This window comes from Otolemur garnettii, unplaced genomic scaffold (genome assembly GCF_000181295.1).
Source record: "Otolemur garnettii isolate 467f Iridium unplaced genomic scaffold, OtoGar3 scaffold00007, whole genome shotgun sequence".
In the NCBI taxonomy this organism is placed as follows: Eukaryota; Metazoa; Chordata; class Mammalia; order Primates; family Galagidae; genus Otolemur; species Otolemur garnettii.
Genome location: NW_003852402.1, coordinates 14,480,363 through 14,502,182, shown reverse-complemented (window position 1 = coordinate 14,502,182; position 21,820 = coordinate 14,480,363). Strand labels below are relative to the sequence as shown.

The window sequence follows — 21,820 nt, the reverse complement described above, 5'->3', positions numbered from 1 at the left end:
CCAAGAGCCACCTTGGGAACTCAGTTCAACACATAGATCACTCCTGGGCCCTTTGAGTTGGCCCATTTGAGACCACCTGTCAGATCTTGACGACCCTGAGTTCCCAGCCCAACTGGAGCCACCTGTATGCATATTTTCATTAGAAACAACCAACACGGCTCAGCGCCTGTGGCTCAAGCGGCTAAGGCGCCAGCCACATACACCTAAGGTGGCGGGTTCGAATCCAGCCCGGACCCGCCAAACAACAATGATGGCTGCAACCAAAAAATAGCTGGGCATTGTGGCAGGCGCCTGAGGTCCCAGCTACTTGGGAGACTGAGGCAGGAGACTCGCTTGAGCCCAGGAGTTGGAGGTTGCTGTGAGCAGTGAAGCCATGGCACTCTACCCAGGGTGACAGCTTGAGGCTCTGTCTCAAAAAAAAATAAAAATAAAAATAAATAGAAACAACCAACACAACTGTGAGGAACACCAACTTTTCCTCGTATCCATCCTGAATCTCTGATTCCTGCTGCCACGCCATTCCTTCCGGGATGGGGGCAGAAAGAGCTCTCCTGAGCCATCAGCCCTTTCCCTCTGCCTGACACAAAGCTGAGGAAACACTGGCCAGTCCCCTGTGCTCGAGTTTCGCTCCTCTGATCCTTGTTGGCTGAGTTTACAGATCTTAAAGCTAATCTCATACTTCCCCCCGGGGCAGTGTGGCATAGCGGAAAGCACATGTCCCCACAGACCTCTCCTCTCTCCCTCCCTGCCCCTGCTGCTGGCTTCAGAATTGGTCAGACTTGGGTTCAAGTTCTGAAACCATCGGTATTATAGTGCGTGGCTTCTGTACTTGGGTGAGTGGCTGAACGTTTCTGTCCCCATCTACAAGACAGGAGAATGATCGCCCCCACCTCAGACAGTGGTTGGAAGGCATGTGCAGAGAAACCAGCACAGGTGTGGGCCTCAGTTAATATGAGCATCCCCAAACATAACCCAGGTCTCATAATACGTGAAATCCCACGTGTATCCCCCTCCACCCCCACCCCACCCCGACCGGCTCTCCCTGGCAGCCAGAGAGATATTGGCAGTCTCAGCAGAGAGGTTGACATGCAGCAGCCCTAGGAAATGTTTTCCATGCGAAATTAAATGCCCATGCAGTCTTTGGACTGTGTTTGTGCTTTTTATTATTATTATTATTAATGAGTTTTTATATTCATCTGAGGAAATCAGACAATAGACATAGTTTTAGATCCAAAACCATTTTGGATCTTATAACTTTCAAGTATGTGGGGATCTTTCCCCTTTCTGTGAATTTCTAAGGACCACGCAGACCCCTGGAAGGGCTCCTGGGTGCAGGGTCCTGGAGGGTCTGGTCCTTCTCTCTAGCCCACGCCTGCATCTCAGCTCAGGGCCTTCCCTGGTGGGTGCTCAGTGAGCTGAACTGCTCTGAGTGAAGCAGGCGTGGAGGTTATGTGGCCCCAGGAATGTTTGGGAGAAAAATGACAGGTGGGTGCTCACCTTGCAAAACCCCAACTTCTCTCTCTTGGCCTGAGTGTTTTGAGGGCCCCCTCTTGAAAGACCGGTCTCAGATTGCTCCCTCCCTCGTAACAGGTCTAGGGAAAGCTTCACACCCACGTTTCAGTAGCATGAGGCTTCTGCTCCCCCAGAAAGCAGCAGGAGAGTGACATGAGAGCAGTGTGGGGCAAGCTGTGAGTGGACGGTGAAGTTCCTCCATCATACGAGCAATGGGCTCCCCTGGCTTGAAAGTTCCAAACAGACAGCCCTTTGCTTGGGGTTCGCCACCACTGAGAATCTCTCTTAAAAAGTGGGTGGTGTGGAGGTGGCATCTCACACTCTCTGACATTCTGTACCTCTCAGAACCACCACCTTCCCTTAAGCAGTCAGGGGAGCTGGCTCATTGTAACCATTACAGCTTCTCCAAAGCACCTTAGAGGCGATGACAAGTCCTCCATGAATTCCTTTCCCAAGACAAGCAAAGGAGTCCTTATTTGCACAGAGAGTCACTCAGATACTCACTGGCCCAGTGGGGGAGATCTCCAAATCATAACGTCGTCTTCTGACGGCTTTTGTAGGATTGCTTTAATCTCTGTTCTTACGAACACAAGCAGGACAGACACCTAGTTCTGGTGAGAGGTGTTTGGGGCATCGAACAAGGGAAAATCTCTACCTTGTACCACCCAAGGCATCGGCCAGGATGTCTTTGTGCACCTAGCGTCCTCGTGCCCAGCCACGGATAGGCCAGACTTGCTAGCCTGAGAACTGTGAAGGTCACATTTTGAAAATAACCTCAATTTGTTTATAGGTTGTCAGTACTCCTCATAAATATCCATCCGTCCACCCTGAGACCCGCCATTGGACGGCTCTGACTTTTGCTGTGTTGCATGGACATATTCCTGTAGTTCAGGTATTAACGTATTTCCCTGTCCACATCTGACCTTTAATTGTACCTCTTCCATAACAAAAATCTGCACCTCTCCCAGCATGCATATTCCCTAAGAGATTCATATTGGTTAATTGCGATTAAATATAGCACATTCGTATCTCATGAATAATTATGATAATTACTATATGTAATAATCCCCAGGGCCCAGCTTTAACCAATATGAAACTACCATGTACCCACATTCAGCCTTATACACACAGTGGCAAACCTACAAAGCTCTTCGGACTTGCTCTGGGGTGGGGCTGCAGCTGTTGTGTGGATTTGTTCCTTTTGCTTGTCATGACATGAACGTAAGACTTGGCTGCTGCCGAGACCTTGGAACCTCCACTAAGGTGTAACCCCAGTATGTGCTTAGAGTCTCGTGGTTTCCAGCCAGCGGGAGGAAGTGTCCAAGTCACCAAGGGAGTGTTTCCAAAAAATGCTTGCCTGAATCCCACTTCTTGAGAATTGGATCCAGGAGGTCCAGGGTTGGGCTGTAGCCACGTGCCTTCTGAAACAGTTCCAAGGACAGTGACACATCCTCATTACAGGTCCTCTGGGTGTATAAAGTGTGCATCACTTGCACTTTTTCTAGCTGTTGTGGAGTTGCTGTTCAATGAACGGCCATCCAGTATGTCATAGATCTTGATCTTGATCTTGACCTCATCAACATCTGGGCCTGTGAGCACGTGGGCCGCTGTGGCCGGGCCTGAGCTTTGGGCACGGCAGGAACTTCCCTCCTTCTGTGTCTCCCTCCACGTCTCCTGACTCCCTGCAGAGTGAGGAACAGTGTTGCAGGAACAGCTCAGTAATGCTGGAATTCCATGGGAATCCTTCATTGTTTTCTGGATCATACATTTTTTTAGGAAAAGATCCCGAGTCATGTTTCAGGAGGCTGAGGATGTGACGAGTCACACTGAGAACTGGCTTCTGTGTATAGAGCAGCATACCCAGTCCTCCAGAGGAATCTAAGAAAGAAGGGGTCTCCTGGTGATCTGGTGGCCACAGATGCCATCCCTCAACAAGCTGGGGCATCTCTGATCTTTAATTTGGAACTGGGAATGGTGGGCAGCCAGGCAAAGCCGTACAGAAGCCAGAAGTGCCACGTAGACAACCCCTGCCTGGCCTTGCCCACAGGTAGCCTTCAGTAGGTAGTAAAGATGGCAGATTTTTCTTCCTGTTTGATGTCAGCAGTGCTGATAGCACATTCAGTGTGAGTGAGATTCAGCAGAGACAGAATCTCTGCCTCTTTAAAAGGCCCAGATAGCTTAGGGAATGCACAGAATGGCATCACATGAAGCAATCTTCTGGAAGCTCACACTGCCACTCTATCAACTGATCTTGCTAGCCAGAAAACTCAGCATTTACTCAACTGTCCTCAGAGCTATCCAGAATGTTCTAGAAGGAATTCTTATCCTGGTTGGCGCAGGAGATCCCCCGAGTCCTTCAGATCTCTTCAGAGTCTGAGATCACACTAATGCCCTCTGAAGTTTGGGGCAGTCAGCCCCCAAAGGGAGTCTTCCAGCATTCTGGTGCCAAGGACCTCTAGCTCAGTGCTGCTGGGATTTTTAATACATTAAAGTACACATAAATGGTCCCTGGGGACTTTGTTATGGTGCTGACTCACATTCCATAGGTCTGGGTTGGGGCCTGGGGGTCAGCATTTCCAACAAACTCCCAGGTAGTGCCGTTGTGCGTGGACCACACCCTGAGTCGCCTGGGGGTCTAGAAAACACGAGAAGCCCCTAGTGCATCTTCTGAGGGGACAGTTGCCCTCCAGCCCTGTGCACACTGACCTGGAGGGAGGGGAGCAGTGCTGGCCTCTCACTGTCCCACCAGCCTTCGCTGACACCTATATACCGCGCTTGTCCTCTGTGCGTCTCAATGGCCACTCTTCCTCCGCAGCTCCTCCTGGATGCTGGGGCCAAGGTGGAAGGCTCCGTGGAGCATGGCGAGGAGAACTACTCAGAAACACCCCTCCAGCTCGCAGCTGCCGTAGGTAAGAGCCGTCGGATCTCAGCCCAGCCAAGGGTCTCCACCACCCTGGCCCTTGAAGTGCCTGTGACTATATTTTTGCTTTATTCTCTTATAAAACCCCCTTCTCTGGGCTTGCAGGAAATTTTGAGCTGGTTAGTTTGCTGTTGGAGCGTGGTGCGGATCCCCTGATAGGAACCATGTACAGGAATGGAATTTCTACCACCCCCCAGGGTGATATGAACTCTTTCAGCCAGGCCGCAGCCCACGGACACAGGTAGGCTAGGATGGGCCAGAGCCACAGGTCCCAAGTGGTGCTTGTTAAAAATGCAGATTCCCAGGCCTACCCCAGACCCATCGTATCTCTGGATGTGGGGCCCAGAGGCAGTGTGAGGTGGGCCAGGCCCCAGGACTGGCCAGAGCGACCTTCACTACCACCTGAGAGCCACCCCCCTGCTGTGCACCTCCGCTGGGACCAGTTTGGCCTGCTTCCAGCCAGCTTGACCTCACAGGAAGGCGTCACTGTTTGCCAATTTGGTCAGAATACATCACATCAGCTGTCATGAAGTTGGAAGAATCCATTTTAAAAATAATAAAACCTCCTGTGTTTGGTTACTTCCCTTCTAAGTTCAGGATTTAGCAACCTGAAATTTTATCACCTATAAAACAAATTCACCATGGAGGGAGTGCAGGCTAACAGTTCTAGAACCTTCTGTATATTTGAGGAAATCACTTAGCCCCAAGTTGCCTCAAGGAAATGAGATCCCATCACCTCCTCCATCCCCAAAACGCAGCCCCCCATGCAGGCCCCTGCAGCCTTCACCCTGTTGGTCCCTGTCCTTCCCTGGTCCCAAGCAAGTGGCGACCCCACTTCCCCAACCCACCCTGTCCCAGCAAAGCCACTGCCATCTCTGAGTGTCTTCCTCTCTGGGTTTATGATTGACAGGAATGTGTTCCGCAAACTGCTCGCCCAGCCAGAGAAGGAGAAGAGTGATATCCTGTCCCTGGAGGAGATTCTGGCTGAGGGGACTGACCTGGCAGAGACAGCCCCGCCCCCTCTGTGCGCCAGCCGCAACAGCAAGGCCAAACTGAGGGCCCTGAGGGAGGCCATGTATCACAGTGCCGAGCACGGCTACGTGGATGTCACAATTGATATCAGGAGCATAGGTCAGTGTGGGCACCCCCACGTGGGGCACGGCGCTGCTGCCAGCGTAGGTCTGACCACTGCACACATACACACGTACGTGCACACACACATCACACTAAGGGGCCCAAGGAGCTTCCACACTGCTTGAAACAGGCCAATATGCCCACACTGTCCCCATCCCACCTGCCCCAAAGATGTGCACTCTCATCATCTTCCCAGGACCCCCAAACTCTCGACCCTCGAGCAGGAGTTCCTTTCACTTACAGAGCTTGCCAGGCCCTACACCCAGAGGCTCTGCCGTCAAGGGTCTGGATGAATAAAGGCTGGAAATCTTTATATTTAACAATCATCCCAGGTGGTTCCCAGTGGTCGAGGAATCACTGCCTTAGAGCGCCGGGCTCCAGGAAGCATTGGTGGCACAGTCGTCGGGGCCCTTAGGAGGGCCCCTCCCATCGAGTTTTGGGAAGTAAAGCACCTCTCAGCAAAGTGCAGCCAACTCTTCCCTGAGTGAGCTAGTCTGGGGCCACCTCCCGTGTGCCTCTGGGGAACGAGGCTAGCCTAGCCTTCACCAGCCTGGTGGCTTCAGGCCTGGCCCAGGAGCAGCGGGACATAAACCCAGGGTGAGGTGGATTGAAGCTGGCTGAGAGCCACAGAGAGGCGCCTGAGACACCGTTTTAGAAACAAGCCTCCCAGATGGGTGGCTGGTTAGTATGTGGGACATTGATGCCATTGCCATGAGAGCCTATTTTGCATGATTACAGAGTTCGAGACTCCGCGGGGCCTACTTGTTAGACACAGCATTGAGGCGCACCCCCTTTGTCTGTGCCTCTTCACGAGGAAGGAGCAAACGACAGCAATCAGCCCTGGAGAGGCTTCAGTTAGAGCAGGGAGGGACAAGGCACCTGCGGGTGGGAATGCTTTGCACAGGCGAGCAGCGGGAATGACCTCCCGGGCCTTCTTATTCAGACATAAACATTCATCTCAGCCAGAGCTGTAGATGGCCAAGTCCACCGTGGGTGTCACCAGCTCTCAGCTCTCCTGTGGACATGGATATGTTGTGGATCCTGGGGCACATTTATTCTTTAATCCTGGGCAAGACTCTTCCCCTTCCTTAGCTTCTGTCCCCAGTAATAGAATAAGTAGAGTGGAGGCTATGAGCTCAGGACCCAGAAGTGTGCAGTGTGCGTAATAATTCCTGTGTGCTACACAGCGATTATACATTGTAAAACGCAGTCCCTAAGACTATTAGTAGCAGGTGGAGATGGACGCCCATAGTTAAAAGATTGGAATTATGACCTTGAATTCCAACTTCTGCAAGTCTTTGGGAAAAACCAACACCAGCTCTGTTCATGGAAAGTCGGTCTTGGTCTCATAAGTGGGTAATGCCCTGGGGAAAGGCCAACTTCCAGATAAAAACACGCCTCCTCCTGTGGTCTTCTCTCCCTTTCCCTCTCCCTCCCGTCCCCTGCCCCTTCCCTGTTCCTCGCCCCTCCAGGTGTCCCGTGGACCCTGCACACGTGGCTGGAGTCCTTGCGGATCGCCTTCCAGCAGCACCGCAGGCCCCTCATCCAGTGCCTGCTGAAGGAGTTTAAGACCATTCAGGAGGAGGAGTACACGGAGGAGCTCGTTACCCAGGGCCTGCCCCTGATGTTCGAGATCCTGAAGGCCAGCAAGGTACGAGGGCTTTGAGGCTGGTTGTGGGCAGGGATCAGGCCAGAGGTCCACAGGGACTGACACTGCCCTTCGGGTAGGACTGAACAGTCATGGCCCTAGGTGGTGAGTGCACCCCGGCCTGGGCAGTCACATGTGGGGCAGCTGGTTTGCTGAGCATCCGTATGTCCCTGGCACAGGGCAAATCAGATATCTTCTAACTCAAGGAGCTTGCGCCACAGCTGGGAGAGGACACCAGCACGAGTACAAAGCAGTTTATACAATGCTGTTAAATTGGGAGATGCAGGCTAGGACAGGTGTGAGAACTCAGAAGGGAGGAAGGGAGGGTGGGCTTCCCTGAGGTGCGGGGCTAGACCGGGCCTGGATGGATGACAGAGATAAGGAAGAAAAGGGAAGAGGGCAAAGCTTTCTGGATAAACAGAATGCAAACCTGCCACAGTGGCTGGGAAGTTAGGCCCTGGGAGAAGGTCTCGCAGGTGGAGGGTGCAGATGAGTCCTGCTGACACCTACATTCGCGGCCCTGGGGAAATGCCACAACCCCTTCAAAACTTCAGTCCAGCACTAGGACTATTGATTAACTCCAAAAAATCTCTTTGGGATGACTCGGTGGGCAGGTGACTCCCTGTCAATGGGCCACATGCCCTTGTGTGTGTTGGTAGAGCACATGGAGAACAGACTGCCTTGGTGCTCCCCTGGGTGCCCAGCCAGCCATCAGGCTTGGTAGCCAAAAGCCAGGGGAGGCTGTGGCAAATGCCCCAGCATTGTGACCAGGAGAAACCCCAGGGAGGACCAGTCTGCCTGAGAGGCTCTGAGGAGTTTCTGCCATCAACCGTCACATACCCCAGTGGCTTCTCTGGGACCCGGGGCCAGTAGTGCACAGTGGTTGAGAACATGGACTGGAGCCAGGCTGCAGGAGTTCAAATCCTGGTTCTGCTACTTAGTAGCCTTTTGGCCTTAGCCAACCTTCTTAACTTCCCTCTGCCTCAACTTCCCCATCTGAAAATGGGGACAATAATTGTACTTACCTTTTAGGATGGTCGTGAGCAAAAAATAAATCAACACGGGCAGCGCCTGTGGCTCAAAGGAGTAGGGCGCCAGCCCCATCTATTGGAGGTGGTGGGTTCAAACCCAGCCCTGGCCAAAGAAGCAAACAAAAAATGAGTCAACACCCCAACACCCTTTGCATCATCCCTGACACATATAGCAAATGCTTTCTTACGTGTCTATATCATGAAGATGGACTTACCGCCAGGATTTCCCAAAGATGCCCTGCCCCCCACAGCAGGGATGATACGAAAGCATTTAACACTGCAGCACACCAGGCACCAGCCAGCTGTGAGCAGGCCAGATGTCAACCCTCCTTGGAATAACATCAAATTATGCCAATTTCACTACTGCAGAGCCTTCAGTACACTAATTCACAGGGGAATGGCGTGTTTCCCAAACTTATGTGACCTCACAACCCTTTTATAATGAACTATCTCAAGACACAAATGAGGACTTTTTTAAGCTAGTATATATACGTATTCTATTTCACTATATGCCAGGCATTAATCCAAGCATGTTATAAGGAGTTGCTCATTTATCCCTCACAAGCAATTACTAAAGGAGGTACTAATCTAACCCCCTTTTACCAGATGAGGAAACTGAGGCACAGAGTGGGTGATCAACATGCCCAAGGTCACACAGCTGGTAATTGGCAGGGCTGAGACAGAAGCTGGGCAATCGGGCTCTAGCACAAGCCCCAAATAGCCTTTGTGGAACTCTGGGGAAATCAGCCTCGGACAAAAAAGCTGTGTTCGTTCACCTGCCAGGCTGGGCTGCTGGGAGGCCCCTGAGTGCAAAGAAGGGACATGGAGCCACGTCCCCCAGACAGCAGGGATGGCCCTTCAGTAAGGAAGCAGCAAGGCAGCCCACCTGCTCTCAGAGCACCTGGCCTCAGGTTCAAAGCAAGTCCCCCTAGGTGTCCTCATTAGTGCCCGTGCTCAGCCTGGCATCTCTGGGCCCCTGCAGGGTGCTTGAGATCAAGCCCCACTGAGGGCCTGAATGGGAGCAGAAGCACTAGGCCTAAGGTAAGGAGCCTCACCAAGTCCACACATAGTGAAACCTGCTGGAAGCATTTCCAAACCAAACTCCCCCTCTATACGTACACACTGGCTGAAACGTAAATGAATGACTAAAAAGGCTTTCACCTGAAATGACCTAAGAAACATCTTAGTAAAAAACATGGCTTGTTCCCGGGGATTGATGTTCTGTCATTTTGGGGGTCTGTTTTTCTTGTTTGTTTTGTTTATTGTTTTTAACTTTTCTTCAGGCCATAGTGGGGCATTTACTGAGGCAGCCTCTGTATTAAGTAAACCTGATCTGTGGCTTCTTAAAGTAAATTTGACTTTGAGTTCTGATACACAGCAAAGTGCCCAGATCATCACTCTAGAGCCTGATGGATTTTCACAAGTAAACGTACTATGTACTCGGCACCTAGACCAAGAAACCAGTGGGCCCCTTGTGCCCGCTCAGCCACTGTCCCCCAAAGGGCCACCATGGACGAACTTCTAACGCTATACTTCATTTTGCCTGGAGCTGCGGCTTGTTTGAGTGGGACAGCTCATTAGATAGGAAATATGTCTCAGAACCTGACCCCACGATTAAGAACCTACAGGCTAATAATAGTTCATACAGACCACTCTCGACTCATGAGTGGGTGATGGCCCCATCATTTACAGTCAGCCATTTGAAAATCAGACTGAATTTTTACTGCAGAGGTAATTCTAGAGCACCGTTCAGGTGCCTGGGTCAGCACCTGAGTGCCTACTTCACTCACAGTGCAATGGAGATTGTCCTAACAGAGCCCAAGGCTACCTGACACTCTCCAGAGCCCCAGAGCCTCGGAGGCCCAAGGGGACAGGTGTATGGTGGGCTGGAGGATCTGGGGAGACCCCTGAGTGGTACTCCAGAGGGTCTGAGAGGGAGAGTAGGGCAAGTTCATTGTGGGGTGTCAGCAACAGCACAGCTGGGGACAGAAAGGAGGAAGGGGCCTTTGCCAAGGCATGTGGCCTAGAGTCAGCTCCCAGGTAGCTGTACCCATCATCAAGGGTGGGAGGAGCCAGAGTTGGGGCTGTCAGGAAGGAGAGTTATGTTCAGAAGGAGGGCGGAGGGAGTGGGCAGTTTACTTTTACAGGGTGAGGGACCAGGGGGTGCTGGATGGCATCCCCTACTGGTGAAATGTGGCATTACATATCACATACACTGGCTGGGTGGGGTGGTGGGGGGGTGTGTGTTTCCCAAGACAGTCATATGAAGTCAGGCATTACCCCAAGCATGGGTGATATTCCTGTGATCAAAAGAAAAACTGGAGGGCAGTGCCTATGGGTCAAAGGAGTGGAGCATCAGCCCCATATGCCAGAGGTGCCAGGTTCAAACCCAGCCCTGGCCAAAAAAAAAAAAAAAAAAACTGGAGCAAGAGAATGGCAGAGAAACTCAGAGCTGAGTGTTCTCTTGGAGGACAGTAGTAACCTAGCCATAGATCACACAAGTGGCTAGAACTGTTATTCTCCCTTGACTCAGGCCTCCTGTCCAGATCACATCTGCTGTTCCGTCTGAACAAATACCTGGCTTTATCAGAGCACCGAGAAAGACTCCCGTAAATAAATTCAGCTTATGGTCAAGCCCCAGAGATGCAGCTGACCTGTAAAGCGAGGCATCCACACCCGTCTCCCCGTCCTGACCTGTGCTCATTCATACTGGGCTTGCGACCTGGCTGCAGATCCGCTTTCTTCCTCCCTTTTCTAAATTTTAACTTCAAATGAATTCATTTTATCCAGACTTCCCAGGAGTAGAACAGTTTAGTCATTTTTTTTTTTAATGTGTCTGTTTAAAGAGAGCTCCAGGCCCATTTTTCTAACAGTAATTCCTCTGGGCATTTAGTCACTGATGACAGGCAGGCAGTGCCACGATGCTCCAGGTGGTGAGGGGACAGACACCCTCTTTATCCTCGTGGAGCTTCCTGATGGTAAGGAAATAAATCAACAAAGCAGCGCGTGATAAATGCTGCTTAACAACTGAAACTGGATAGTGACACAGTCTCTGGGGCTGGGTCAGGTGAGGTCTAATTTAAGATGGTCAGGAAGGTCTCCTGGAGATGACATTTGAGTGACCACCTAAGTATGGAAAAGCTTCCAGCCGAGGGGACTGCAGGTGCCAAGGCTCTTAGGAGGAATGGGCTTTGGGTCTCAAGACAAAGGAAAAAGTGTGGGAGATAAAATCAGACTGTAGGGGGCCAAGGAAAGTCTGGATTTCCCTCCTTGTACAAAGCATGGGACACCATGGATTTTAGACCAGGGCAAGGCATAGATATGTTCATTTTTTACGGTCTGTACATTTTGGGGGGAGTTTTAAAACTTTTTATTTTGAGATAATTGTAGATTCATGCAGTCGTAAGAAATAATATGGAGAGATCCTCTGTATCCTTGACACGGGGGGCGGGGGGGAAGGGGGTCTCAGTTTCCCCCAGTGGCCATATCTTGCACAACTGCAGTAAAATGTCACAACCTACATATGGATGTAATAGTCAGCATGCAGAAAATTCCCACCACCCCAGGGATCCCTCCTGTCACACCTATTGCCCTCCTGCCTCCAGTCTCCTCTTTAACCCCTCGCTAGTTCTCATCTCATTTTGCCAAGAATGCCATTGAAATGTCATACTTACATCACATGGTCTGTACTTTGGGAGACTGGATTTTTTTCTACTCAGCGTCATTCTCCAAAGATCACCAGGTTTTTGCAGGCTGTTCCTCAGCTGTTCCTTTGCACTGCTGAATCGTCATCCATGGGGTGGATGTGCCCTATTTGTTCACGCGCTCAGCTGTTGAAGGCTGTTCTTTCCAGTTCCGGGCTATTTGGAATAAAATCGCATAAACACTCATGCACAGTTTTTGGCATGAACATGGCTTCACTTCTCTGGAATAAATGCCCCAGAGTACCGTTGGCTAGGTTTTCAGGTACACATAGCTGCAGATTTCGGTTTTAAAGAAACTGCCAAACTGTTTCCACAGTGGCCGTGACCTTTTACGTGCCCACCGGCAAGGTTCAAGGGACCCAGTGTCTCTGAATCCTCCCTGTTTGGTGCTGTCACTGTTTTCTATTTCAGCCATTCCGATAGGTGTGTGGCGATATCTGGCTGTAGTTTGAACTTGCATTTCCCTAAACAGCTAATGACGTGAACACGTCCTCCTCTGTGAAATGTCTCCTGGTGTTCTAGCTTGTTTGCTTTTTTACGTTCAAGTTTGAGGGTTCTTTATGTTTTCTACATGCTAGTCCTTTGTCAGCTGTGCAGTCTGCAAATGTTTTCTCCTGCTCTGCACCCTGCTTTTTATCTTCTGTCCTCGTGGCGCTGGCGTTTGCTGACTGTCTTTATTCATTCACGTGGAGATCTTCCTGGTCTTACGACAGGTGGTATGTCTTGAAATATGGGCATTTTCTGAGACGCGGGGTCTTATGCAGACCTTCTGCTCTTTAGCTGACTTTGACCCTGCTCTGATAGGGCAAAGGTGGCTGCCACTTCGTTACCACCAGGTGCAGGTGCCCCACTTGGCCTCTACCTGAGGCTATTAGCACCAAAAATAGAAAGCCCGCATCACTTACTGCAAGCAGAAGGTACATGCCACAGTAAATGTGTGACCACACCACTGCAGTGGGACAGAGGCCCCGCTGAGCTCCCCGAAGCCCCTCTGGGGTGGGGAGCCCCCCCACTCCCTGCCTCCTCCTTTCCAGGCTCCTGCCGGGGTGAGTCTCCTTGACAGAGAGCCTACCGCCTGCATCCCCAGAGAGCAGCAGGAGCTCCCCTTTCTCTGGATTCTGAGACACGGCCTTTTTCACACTTTAGTGTTTGTCAATCTAGAACGAGCCTTAAGATGGACGTGCACTTTTAATGAGGTGAGGAGTTTTTTTTTCCTCTTCCTAAAAATCTGCCATGAAGTTTTTAAAGATGCCATCCTCTTTAAAAATAGGGATTAGGTTCAACTGTGGGAAATTGCTGTTTTAAGGGTAAAAAAAGGTTCCCAGATCAGCACTTTCCTTTGGTTCCACCTAACAAGGTATGGTGATGCATTATCCTTTTCTTAGCCCTAAAGGAACCTTGTCAGGCAGGTATTTTTAATGCTCGGAACACTGCGGCCCAGAGAAGCTGAGTAACTTTCCCAAGGTCATACAGCTCATGAGCCAGGGGCCAGGACTGGGACTTGGCTCCCATCTGACCCCTTCATCCATGCTTTACCACCACATCGACCCCCAGCAGAGCCCCTAGAAAGGACCTTTGGGATGACGCCTCCTGCACTTTTCAGTAGAAAAGAAAGTGTTTCTGCATCTTTTCAGGAGAGGACGGGAGGGTCAGAGGAAGAGAGGAAAGATGTCAGCGCCCAATCCTCTGGTGTCCGTCTCGAGAGGGTCTCCTGGTGACTGTGCTATTAAGGATTTTGCTTCACTCCCTTTTAGTTCTTCTGTGTGGCCACATAGTTCCAGGTCTAGAGCCCCCAAGTTCACTCCATGCACCCCCAGCATTTCCTGAGAGAGACCTGAGTGGCAGGTGCCCAGTGGCATGCCAGTAACAATCACCAGGCAGGCGCTGTGTCCTCTGGTCTGACAGAGTCCCCCTTGCACCTCCCTCCCAGGGCTTACCCCAGCCTCCCCAAGTGCAAAGACTAGCCTGCTGCCCCCAAGGTTTGAGCCTTATGGAACCTAAAACCACTGCCCACTCAGAGAAGAATCTAATATCTGTCCCAGCACAGGCCCCACTCCATTCCCACCTCCAGAATAGAATGAGCTGCAACTCAGATCTATTCCATTCTGCTTCTTGAGGTTTTCATCTAGACCAGCGGTTCTCAACCTGTGGGTCGTGACCGCTTTGGGGGTTGAACGGCCTTTTCACAGGGGTTGCCTAAGACCATCCTGCATATCAGATATTTACATTATGATTCATAACAGTAGCAAAATTACAGTTATGAAGTAGCAATGAAAATAATTTTATGGTTGGGGGTCACCACAACATGAGGAACTTTATTAAAGGGTCACGGCATTAGGAAGGTTAAGAACCACTGGTCTAGACCTAACCAAGCCCATAGGATGACTCATTACGTGGCCCCTGTTTCACCCCACCACAGTGGTGACCCAACATTAATGACGCTGCCCTGGTGGTCAGAGGAGCCCTGGAGTCCCAACTCATTTAGGGTCCCAGGTAACCAGAGTGACTTCCACGGATGTCCCCAGAAACAGGGCAGGGCAGACACCTCAACAAAAAAGAACAGACTCAAGGATGCGGTGGGGACTTTTCTCTTAGGGTTCTAGTCCCTGAAAAGCAGCAGCCAGAAAGTCTTGGAGAAGGCAACGTCTTTGGCCCTGACACTGAGCATAGCACCGTGTCAGTCACGCAGTGTCCGGCTCTCAGGGCCTGGCATTTAGTAGATGCTCAATAAATATTTGCAGACAGAATTAATGGCTATTTCACTGCATGGGAATCACCTGCAGAGAATGTTAAACCACAGATTGAGGTTCAGGGGCTGGGAGGGAGAGTATGCATTGCTCCCAGGCTCCCAGGCGATGCTGCTGCTGCTGCTGGTCTGGAGCCCTTATTCTGGGTGGACAGACTTTAGGTCAGAAGAAATCAGTTTACATCTCACAGCCCAGCTCAACCCCAAAAAGGATTTCAGTGCATGAAACCTGTGTTTCTCAAACTTAAGCAACAGCATCACCGGAAAATGTATTAATATACAGAATCCTGGGCCCCATCACCAGACCTTCTGATCAGAAGGTATTGCGTGAGACCCAAGAATCTGCATTTCTCACAAGCTCCCGAGTGATGTTGATGTGACTGGTCCAGGGACCACACTTTGAGAACTGCTACGGTAAGTCGTGAGGCAGGCGGTCAAGACCCCTTATCCTTTCAGTGTGATTGTGCCTATGTGAATCCCGTCTGAGGTGCCACTGCCTTCTGTGATCTATCCAATATCATCAAAGGGTTTTCTTTCCATATGCCTGGCTGTATCCTCCTGCCTTGGAAGCACACTCAAGTGGGCGGATTTAAGAATAGCCTGAATTGGGCGGCACCCGTAGCTCAGTGGGTAGGGCCCCAGCCACATACTCTGAGGCGCTCAGGTTCAAACCCGGCCTGGGCCAGCTAAAACAACAATGACAACTGCAACAATAACAACAACAACAACAAAAATAGCTGGGCGTTTTGTGGCGGGTGCCTGTAGTCCCAGCTACTTGGGAGGCTGAGGCAAGAGAATCGCTTGAACCCAAGAATTTCAGGTTGCTGTGAGCTGTGACACCACGACACTCTAGCAAGAGCAACAGCTTAAGACTGTCTCAAAAAAAAAAAAAAAAAGAATAGCCTGAATCTCTGATATGAGTGGTCCCCAAACCATCTTTTAAAATCCCAAATAGTACTTACTGTTTATATTACAAAAGCAATGCTTGTTTGTTATAGAAAATATAAATAAAAAGAAAACATCATCTCAGCCAAAGGTAACCATTCTTTTAGACATACCTGTCACTCCAAATATACTTGTAGGGTTTTATTTCCAAAAAATACGGTACCAACTGTGTTGTGACCTACTCTTCTTATTATATTGTAAATATTTTTCTATCGCCCTATTTTTAAGTCCCTGTTTCCAAACAACAAAATGTTGGAGGTCTTGTCTTCCGTCCGCACCCCTACAGTGGGAGGGAGATTAATGCCCAGAACGGGGGAAGAGGCCAAATGGGAAGGAGGAGGGTTCAGCTGAAACCCTTCGTCCCTAAGCGGTCAAGGGTGGCTGTATTTTGGATCACAGAACTTATCTCGCTGAGCACTTCTGGATCCCAAATGCCTCAGCACCAGAATCACGTTGGTGAGAAAGCTGAATCAGGAGCTTTTGTCTCGCTAACGGAGAGCACAGTGCCAGGATCCAAAGGGCTTCCTGCCGCTCATTTCAGGATAGCTGGCTGCTTCCACAATTTTAGAGTATTGATAAAGGTGGGTTTGGGGTAAAAACTCGTTTTTTCATTCTGTGAGCTACAAAAACCCTGCTTTCCCGTGGGTAGTAAGTGATGAAGGAAAGACAGAAGAATTTCATTATAATTTCTTAAGCTTCACCCGGGAAGCCACTGGAAATAGACAGTGGGCAGAAGAGCCTGTAAATCCCGGTTCTGCAGGGCCAGACTGCATGAGTGCTCTGCACGGCCATACCTCCGGGAACCTGCAGCAAACGTGTGCAGTCATCTCCCCTGGGGGTCACATTCCTGGGGTGACAGCCCGGCTGTGGCCGTCCACAGCCCCAAGTCACGCGAGCTACTCTTTCTTCTCTGCAGAACGAGGTGATCAGCCAGCAGCTGTGCGTCATCTTCACGCACTGCTATGGGCCCTACCCCATCCCCAAGCTCACGGAGATCAAACGGAAACAGACCTCGCGCTTGGGTGAGTGGTCCCCCTGGGCCCGCGTGGGCTGTCGCTTTGTGATTTAAGGATGGGAGGAAGCAGACCTCATCAAATAGGGGTGGAGGACTTAAAGTAAATGACAGATAGTCAGGAATCAGGCTGATGGAGATCAGACGGTCTCCTTTATGATGTGATAAAACTGGAGAATGCACCTTGAAATGTGGACAGGGAAACCTGCCAATTAAGCAGACTTGCTCCCATAGCCACGGATGGCAGAGATTGCCTAAGGCCTCCTCATCCTGTCCACACACATGCCACGCACAGTCCTGAAGGAAAGCCACACTGCACACAGCTGCTCTCTTCCCTAAACTCTCTTCTAAGAAGTCCTTCCTCCTTCCTGAGGAGGCACAAGCAGGGGACAGTGACAGGACCATGGCGTTCTTCTAATGATTGCCCTTCTATAGAGAATGAAGGGGACAGGGCACAAAGCCACCCACACACCCAGCCCTATCAGACACAGCAGGAACATACCAGGGCCATACCTGGGCCAAGGAGGCTGGCTGCTCTGAAATCCCAGGGGAACAACGGTGATAATCAATCACTTCTTACTCTTCTCGGAGGCCTGCACCGAGCCGGCTCCAGCCGCACACGCCACCTGCCCATCTCAAGTAATCTTCTGGCCACCCCAGGTGGCAGGCACCGTGACTCATCCCAGGTTGTGGCTGCGTGATCAGTGCGGGGTGGAGCTGGAACCTGAGCCCAGGTCTGCCCAAAGCCATAATTCTGTCATTCTACAGTCCCAGCTTCCGCGATTTTCCAGGAGAAAGCTTTTGCAGCAGGCTCCGAGTGCCTTCAGAGAATCCCAGGGCTGCAGCAACCTGGGTGATCAGCCTAGACAAAAGACAAAGCAATACCAGGCTGCTCTGAGGCCTGAAACGTGAGCCTTCTGTTGCCAGGGCCTATCTCCTGCTGCCTGGGGAGTTATAAAATATTAAACATAAAGGATTCCTTCTCCAATATAGCTTGGGGAACTTTCCTACTTCCTATCTCCTTTTCCTAAGAAGATCAGGGACACTGGAGAAACGGAAGCATCTGGAAATGCTGCTCTTTAGCAAACTTGAAAGGGGTGAGCCAGTTTAAGTTCACTAAAAGGCCAAATTCATGGAGCTGTTTTAAAGTATTTCTGTTCTTGTCACGAATAACTTGTTAATGTAAATAAAACACAACCTTTTGCTGAAATGGACCCGGTATGTCCCAGCTGAGTCAAAAGCTGTTTATCTTTATGTCCGTGCATGGGGGGAAACTGGGACACACCAAAGTCACAAGTACTTCTACCTTGCAGAAAACAGATGTTAATTAAAATATTTATTAGGGCAACAAATTATAAAGAACAATCAAATTTACAGATGATAGAGAGCAAGGGTTCCATTCCCAGGACATACTGTGCTTCCCTGAAAATAAGACCTACCTAAAAAATAAGCCCTAGCAGGATTTCTATGCATTTGTTAAATATAAGCCCTACTCCAATAATAAGACCTAGTGATGGGCCATGCATTTCGGCACCGAGATTAAGATATCCCCTGAAAATAAGCCCTAGTGCATCTTCTTGAGAAAAAATAAATAAAGACAGGGTCTTATTTTTGGGGAAACAGAGTAGCAGCAATCTCTGATTCGAGGTGCCTCAGAGACACGCTCTGTAGAGCCAACGTGTGCACAGCCTGAAATCTGCTTTCAGGGGAGGGAACATTTTCTTCTGAATTTGCTGAGATTTCTCTCACCAGCAATTAAAAGTGCCTGGTTTTCAGGCCAAGCATTAGGATTCCAAGAGTTAGCACCAGGAGAGAAAACAGAAAGGCTCAAAGCTCATGATATGCAAGAGGGCACTGTGTGATGATTAACAAGTGAGCAGGTACTGTTTGCATCTCCAGGACAGCATTTCAAGCTGGGATACGTTTCAGATGTTTGTTAATTAAAAGTTTTAAGGAGAGTGAGATCTCAGATTTTGACTTTTATATATATATATATATTTTTTTTTTTTTTTTTTAATAAAAGCCTTTATTTTGAGACAGGGGTCTTGCTCTGTCACTCAAGCTTGAGTGCAGTGGCTTGATCATTGCCCACTGCAGCCTTGAACTCCTGGGGTCAAAGGATCCTCCTGCCTCAGCCTCCTGAGGAGCTGAGATTATAAGTATCTGCCACTGTGGCCAGCCAATTCTTTTTTATGAGCGGGGTCTTGCTGTGTTGCCCAGATGGGTCCAAACTCCTGGCCTCAAGTGATCCTCCCACCTCAGCCTCCCAAAGCTCTGGGATTACAGTCATGGGGCATCAAAGCCAAAGCCTTTTTTTTAAATGGGAAGAGGTGAGGTAGCTATGTATTGGCAGAGGAAGATGATTGGATGACAACCACAGCCACCAGTCTGGGGCAGCACAGGGCTCAAGGAGGCCATCTCACCGTCAAGGGTCAGGTGAAGAGAATCAGCCAGGAAGACAAATTCAGGTCCAAGTTATAGCAGTCTGGGAAAAATGGGGCTAGGCCAGAGACCTAAGGTATAGTCAGCCAGCGTGGGCCCCACAGTTGAGAGGCCACTGGAATCCAAGGGGTTAGTTCCCACCCTCAACAGCATAGGCCTCCTAAACCCAGCCACAGGAAGCAGCTGGGTTTCATTTCAAGACCGCCCTTGACCTCCTCGGGAAGGGCCCATCGATAGCAAACAGGCCTCTAGGCTAAGAAGGGGCCGATGTCCTCAGCGGACTCCTAGAACGAGACTCTGAACCAACACTCGGCATTCTCTCATTCATTCAAAAAATGTTATATGCAACTATCATGTACCCATAATAACTAAAAATAAAAAATTGTTTTAACACATAGTAATTGGGCATCTGCTAGAATGGTCACGTTTCTTGAGGGGAAACTTGTGTGTCAGCCATGTTGCTAAGTGTTTCACGTAATTTTTTTTAATTTTCACTATTACTCTATGAATAATAATAATAGGTGTCACCAGTCCCATTTTGCAGAAGAAGAAACTGAGGCACAGAGAGGATAAGTAACTTGCTGAAGCTTACATGGCTGGGATCTCTGCTTTCAGAGCCCACATTCTTAGTATACTCCACCACCTTTCTATGCTAGACACAGGTGAAAGGGTGTGCAAGGGACAGACAAGGTCACCGACACAGCTGATACTCAGGCAATCGGGTGTGGGGCACGGGGTACTTGGGCAAGGCTTACTGATAGAGGCTTTCTGTGCTGAAACTTGAAGACCACATAGGGATGAGCCAGGTTTGGAAGGGGCTGGAAGAGTGTTTTAGGTAGATGTAACAGTGGGCACGGAGGCCCAGAGTTGAGAGCACATGGCACCTATGAGGAACTGAGAACAGCCACACATGGCTCAAGCACACACAGAGAATAACAGGGGGCTGGGACTAGGGAGAGGCTGAGAAGCCTGTGCAGTCCAACCACAATGGCCTTGTTGAGACGTCCAGACCTCCAATGATGGCTGCAACCAAAAAAAAAAAAGACGCCTGGACCCTATCCTGGAAGCCTTGGAGCTTATAGCAGAGGAAGGAAGGTGTGATCAGCTCTGGAAGGATGATGACTCCTGCAGTGACACGAGACATCAGACTGGGGGGGTGAGGCGAAGGCTGAGGCAGAGGGTTCCTGGAGATGATGTGGCCTCAACTAGGGTAGCGTTGTTGTGCCCACCCCGGGGGTCGCCTACCCAAAGACCACTCACAATCACAAATCGATGCAAAAAGCAAGAGGCAGGTTTATTGCTGGCGCGTCAGGGTTCCTCAGCCACAAGGGGGAAGGAACCCCGAGAGGCTGTTACAAGCTGCTTTTAAAGCGAAAAACTACATGCAGGGGGGGTGAGGGGGCGTTAGGGTCTGAGGCGGTTGGTGATTGGGGAATTTATAACTTGCAGGGTTGCTGGGCAGTTTTGCTCTGGGGACTTTTTGCGACGGTTATTTTTAGCACGGGTATGAGGGAGTAGGGAGGGAGTAGGGTGTTGCCTCCAGGTGCAAGAGTCTGATATGCGGGTAGAATGTTTTCATTGTTTTAGGGCCTCCTTACTGCCCTGTGGCCTAACAGCGTCAAAGGGGATGGAGATAAATGGAGGATTCAAGAAAGACTGAGGAAGGTAGAGAGTGTTGGTGGATATTCCCAACAAGTCAGAAATGCTGAGCTGAGGACAGACTGGCCCCTCCAGGAGCTTGCTGTCTAAATAGCTGAAATGGTGGCAAATGGGAAGACCTGAGTGTTTAACAAAGCCTGCTGTCCAATCAGAATGTCCAAGTTCAAGTCCTGGCTTCTTCACCTGCCACTAGCTCAAACAAGTCACTATAACTTCTCAGTCTCCTCATCTGCACAGCGGGGATAATATGGTCTCTGCCAGCTTGCACAGTGCCTGGCACATCGTAGGTATTAGCACTAGTAAATCTTTGTTATTGTAGGAGATGAGGGCAGGGGACTGGCTCATTTGCCCCTGACTCTAGGAGAGAAGGGCTTAGATTCAATCACCTAGAGCACAGAGGGGGCAGCTCTGCTAAACCCCTTCCATCAGGCAGGGAGGGCACTGGGGGCTGAGAGAGAAGAGCAGAGGTGGGGGCGACCGTTGTTCTTCCAGACAAGGTGGCAGGTATTTGCCCTTCACACTTGAAAGTTGTCTGAACTCTGGCTCTGGGTGAGTCTTACTGTGCTACTTTTAATCACAAACAGGCTATAAAGATTCCCTATGAAAAACTGGATCTTAGAGACTTGTGGGTTCCTCCGGGGGATCCTGCCTCCTGTTCAGTTGCTGTCTCGCCAGGGGGTGTTTTATTGCTACAGTTTTCCTGTCTGCTCTTGTTTGCACTTTCTACAAGAGAAATCTGAACTTCACCCTCTTTTCCACTAAAGCCACCCTTTTTCCCTTTCCTATTCTAGATCCTCATTTTCTTAACAATAAAGAAATGTCTGATGTTACCTTTCTGGTAGAAGGAAGACCATTTTATGCTCACAAAGTGCTGTTATTTACAGCCTCTCCAAGGTATGTATCATCGGTTTTGAAAGCAGCAGAGTTATAACCGTGGCTGTTGCTGTTACTATTTTTTAAAGTTTAATTTTGGTGGTATCTTCGCTGCACTGGCAGATTATCTTCATAAAATCAAGGACCCAAGAATATTGGGCAACCACTGGTGTAAACAACCTAGAACAAAGCAC

The 21,820-nt window shown here is 50.0% G+C and overlaps 1 protein-coding gene across 3 annotated transcripts in view; it reads left to right on the top strand.

The window, feature by feature from the left end:
• Window positions 1-21,820, top strand: part of BTBD11 (BTB domain containing 11) — a 279,952-nt gene that overhangs the window by 245,456 nt on the left and 12,676 nt on the right. For 2 of the 3 annotated variants that reach the window (XM_003783273.2, XM_012814197.1), the window contains 7 exons: window positions 2,303-2,404; window positions 4,328-4,421; window positions 4,538-4,673; window positions 5,343-5,563; window positions 7,039-7,217; window positions 16,557-16,662; window positions 21,545-21,647. In XM_003783273.2, coding sequence (XP_003783321.1) covers window positions 2,303-2,404; window positions 4,328-4,421; window positions 4,538-4,673; window positions 5,343-5,563; window positions 7,039-7,217; window positions 16,557-16,662; window positions 21,545-21,647 — 941 coding nt within the window. The remainder of the gene's footprint in view (window positions 1-2,302; window positions 2,405-4,327; window positions 4,422-4,537; window positions 4,674-5,342; window positions 5,564-7,038; window positions 7,218-16,556; window positions 16,663-21,544; window positions 21,648-21,820) is intronic. The other variant, XM_023509452.1, reaches the window with a different exon arrangement.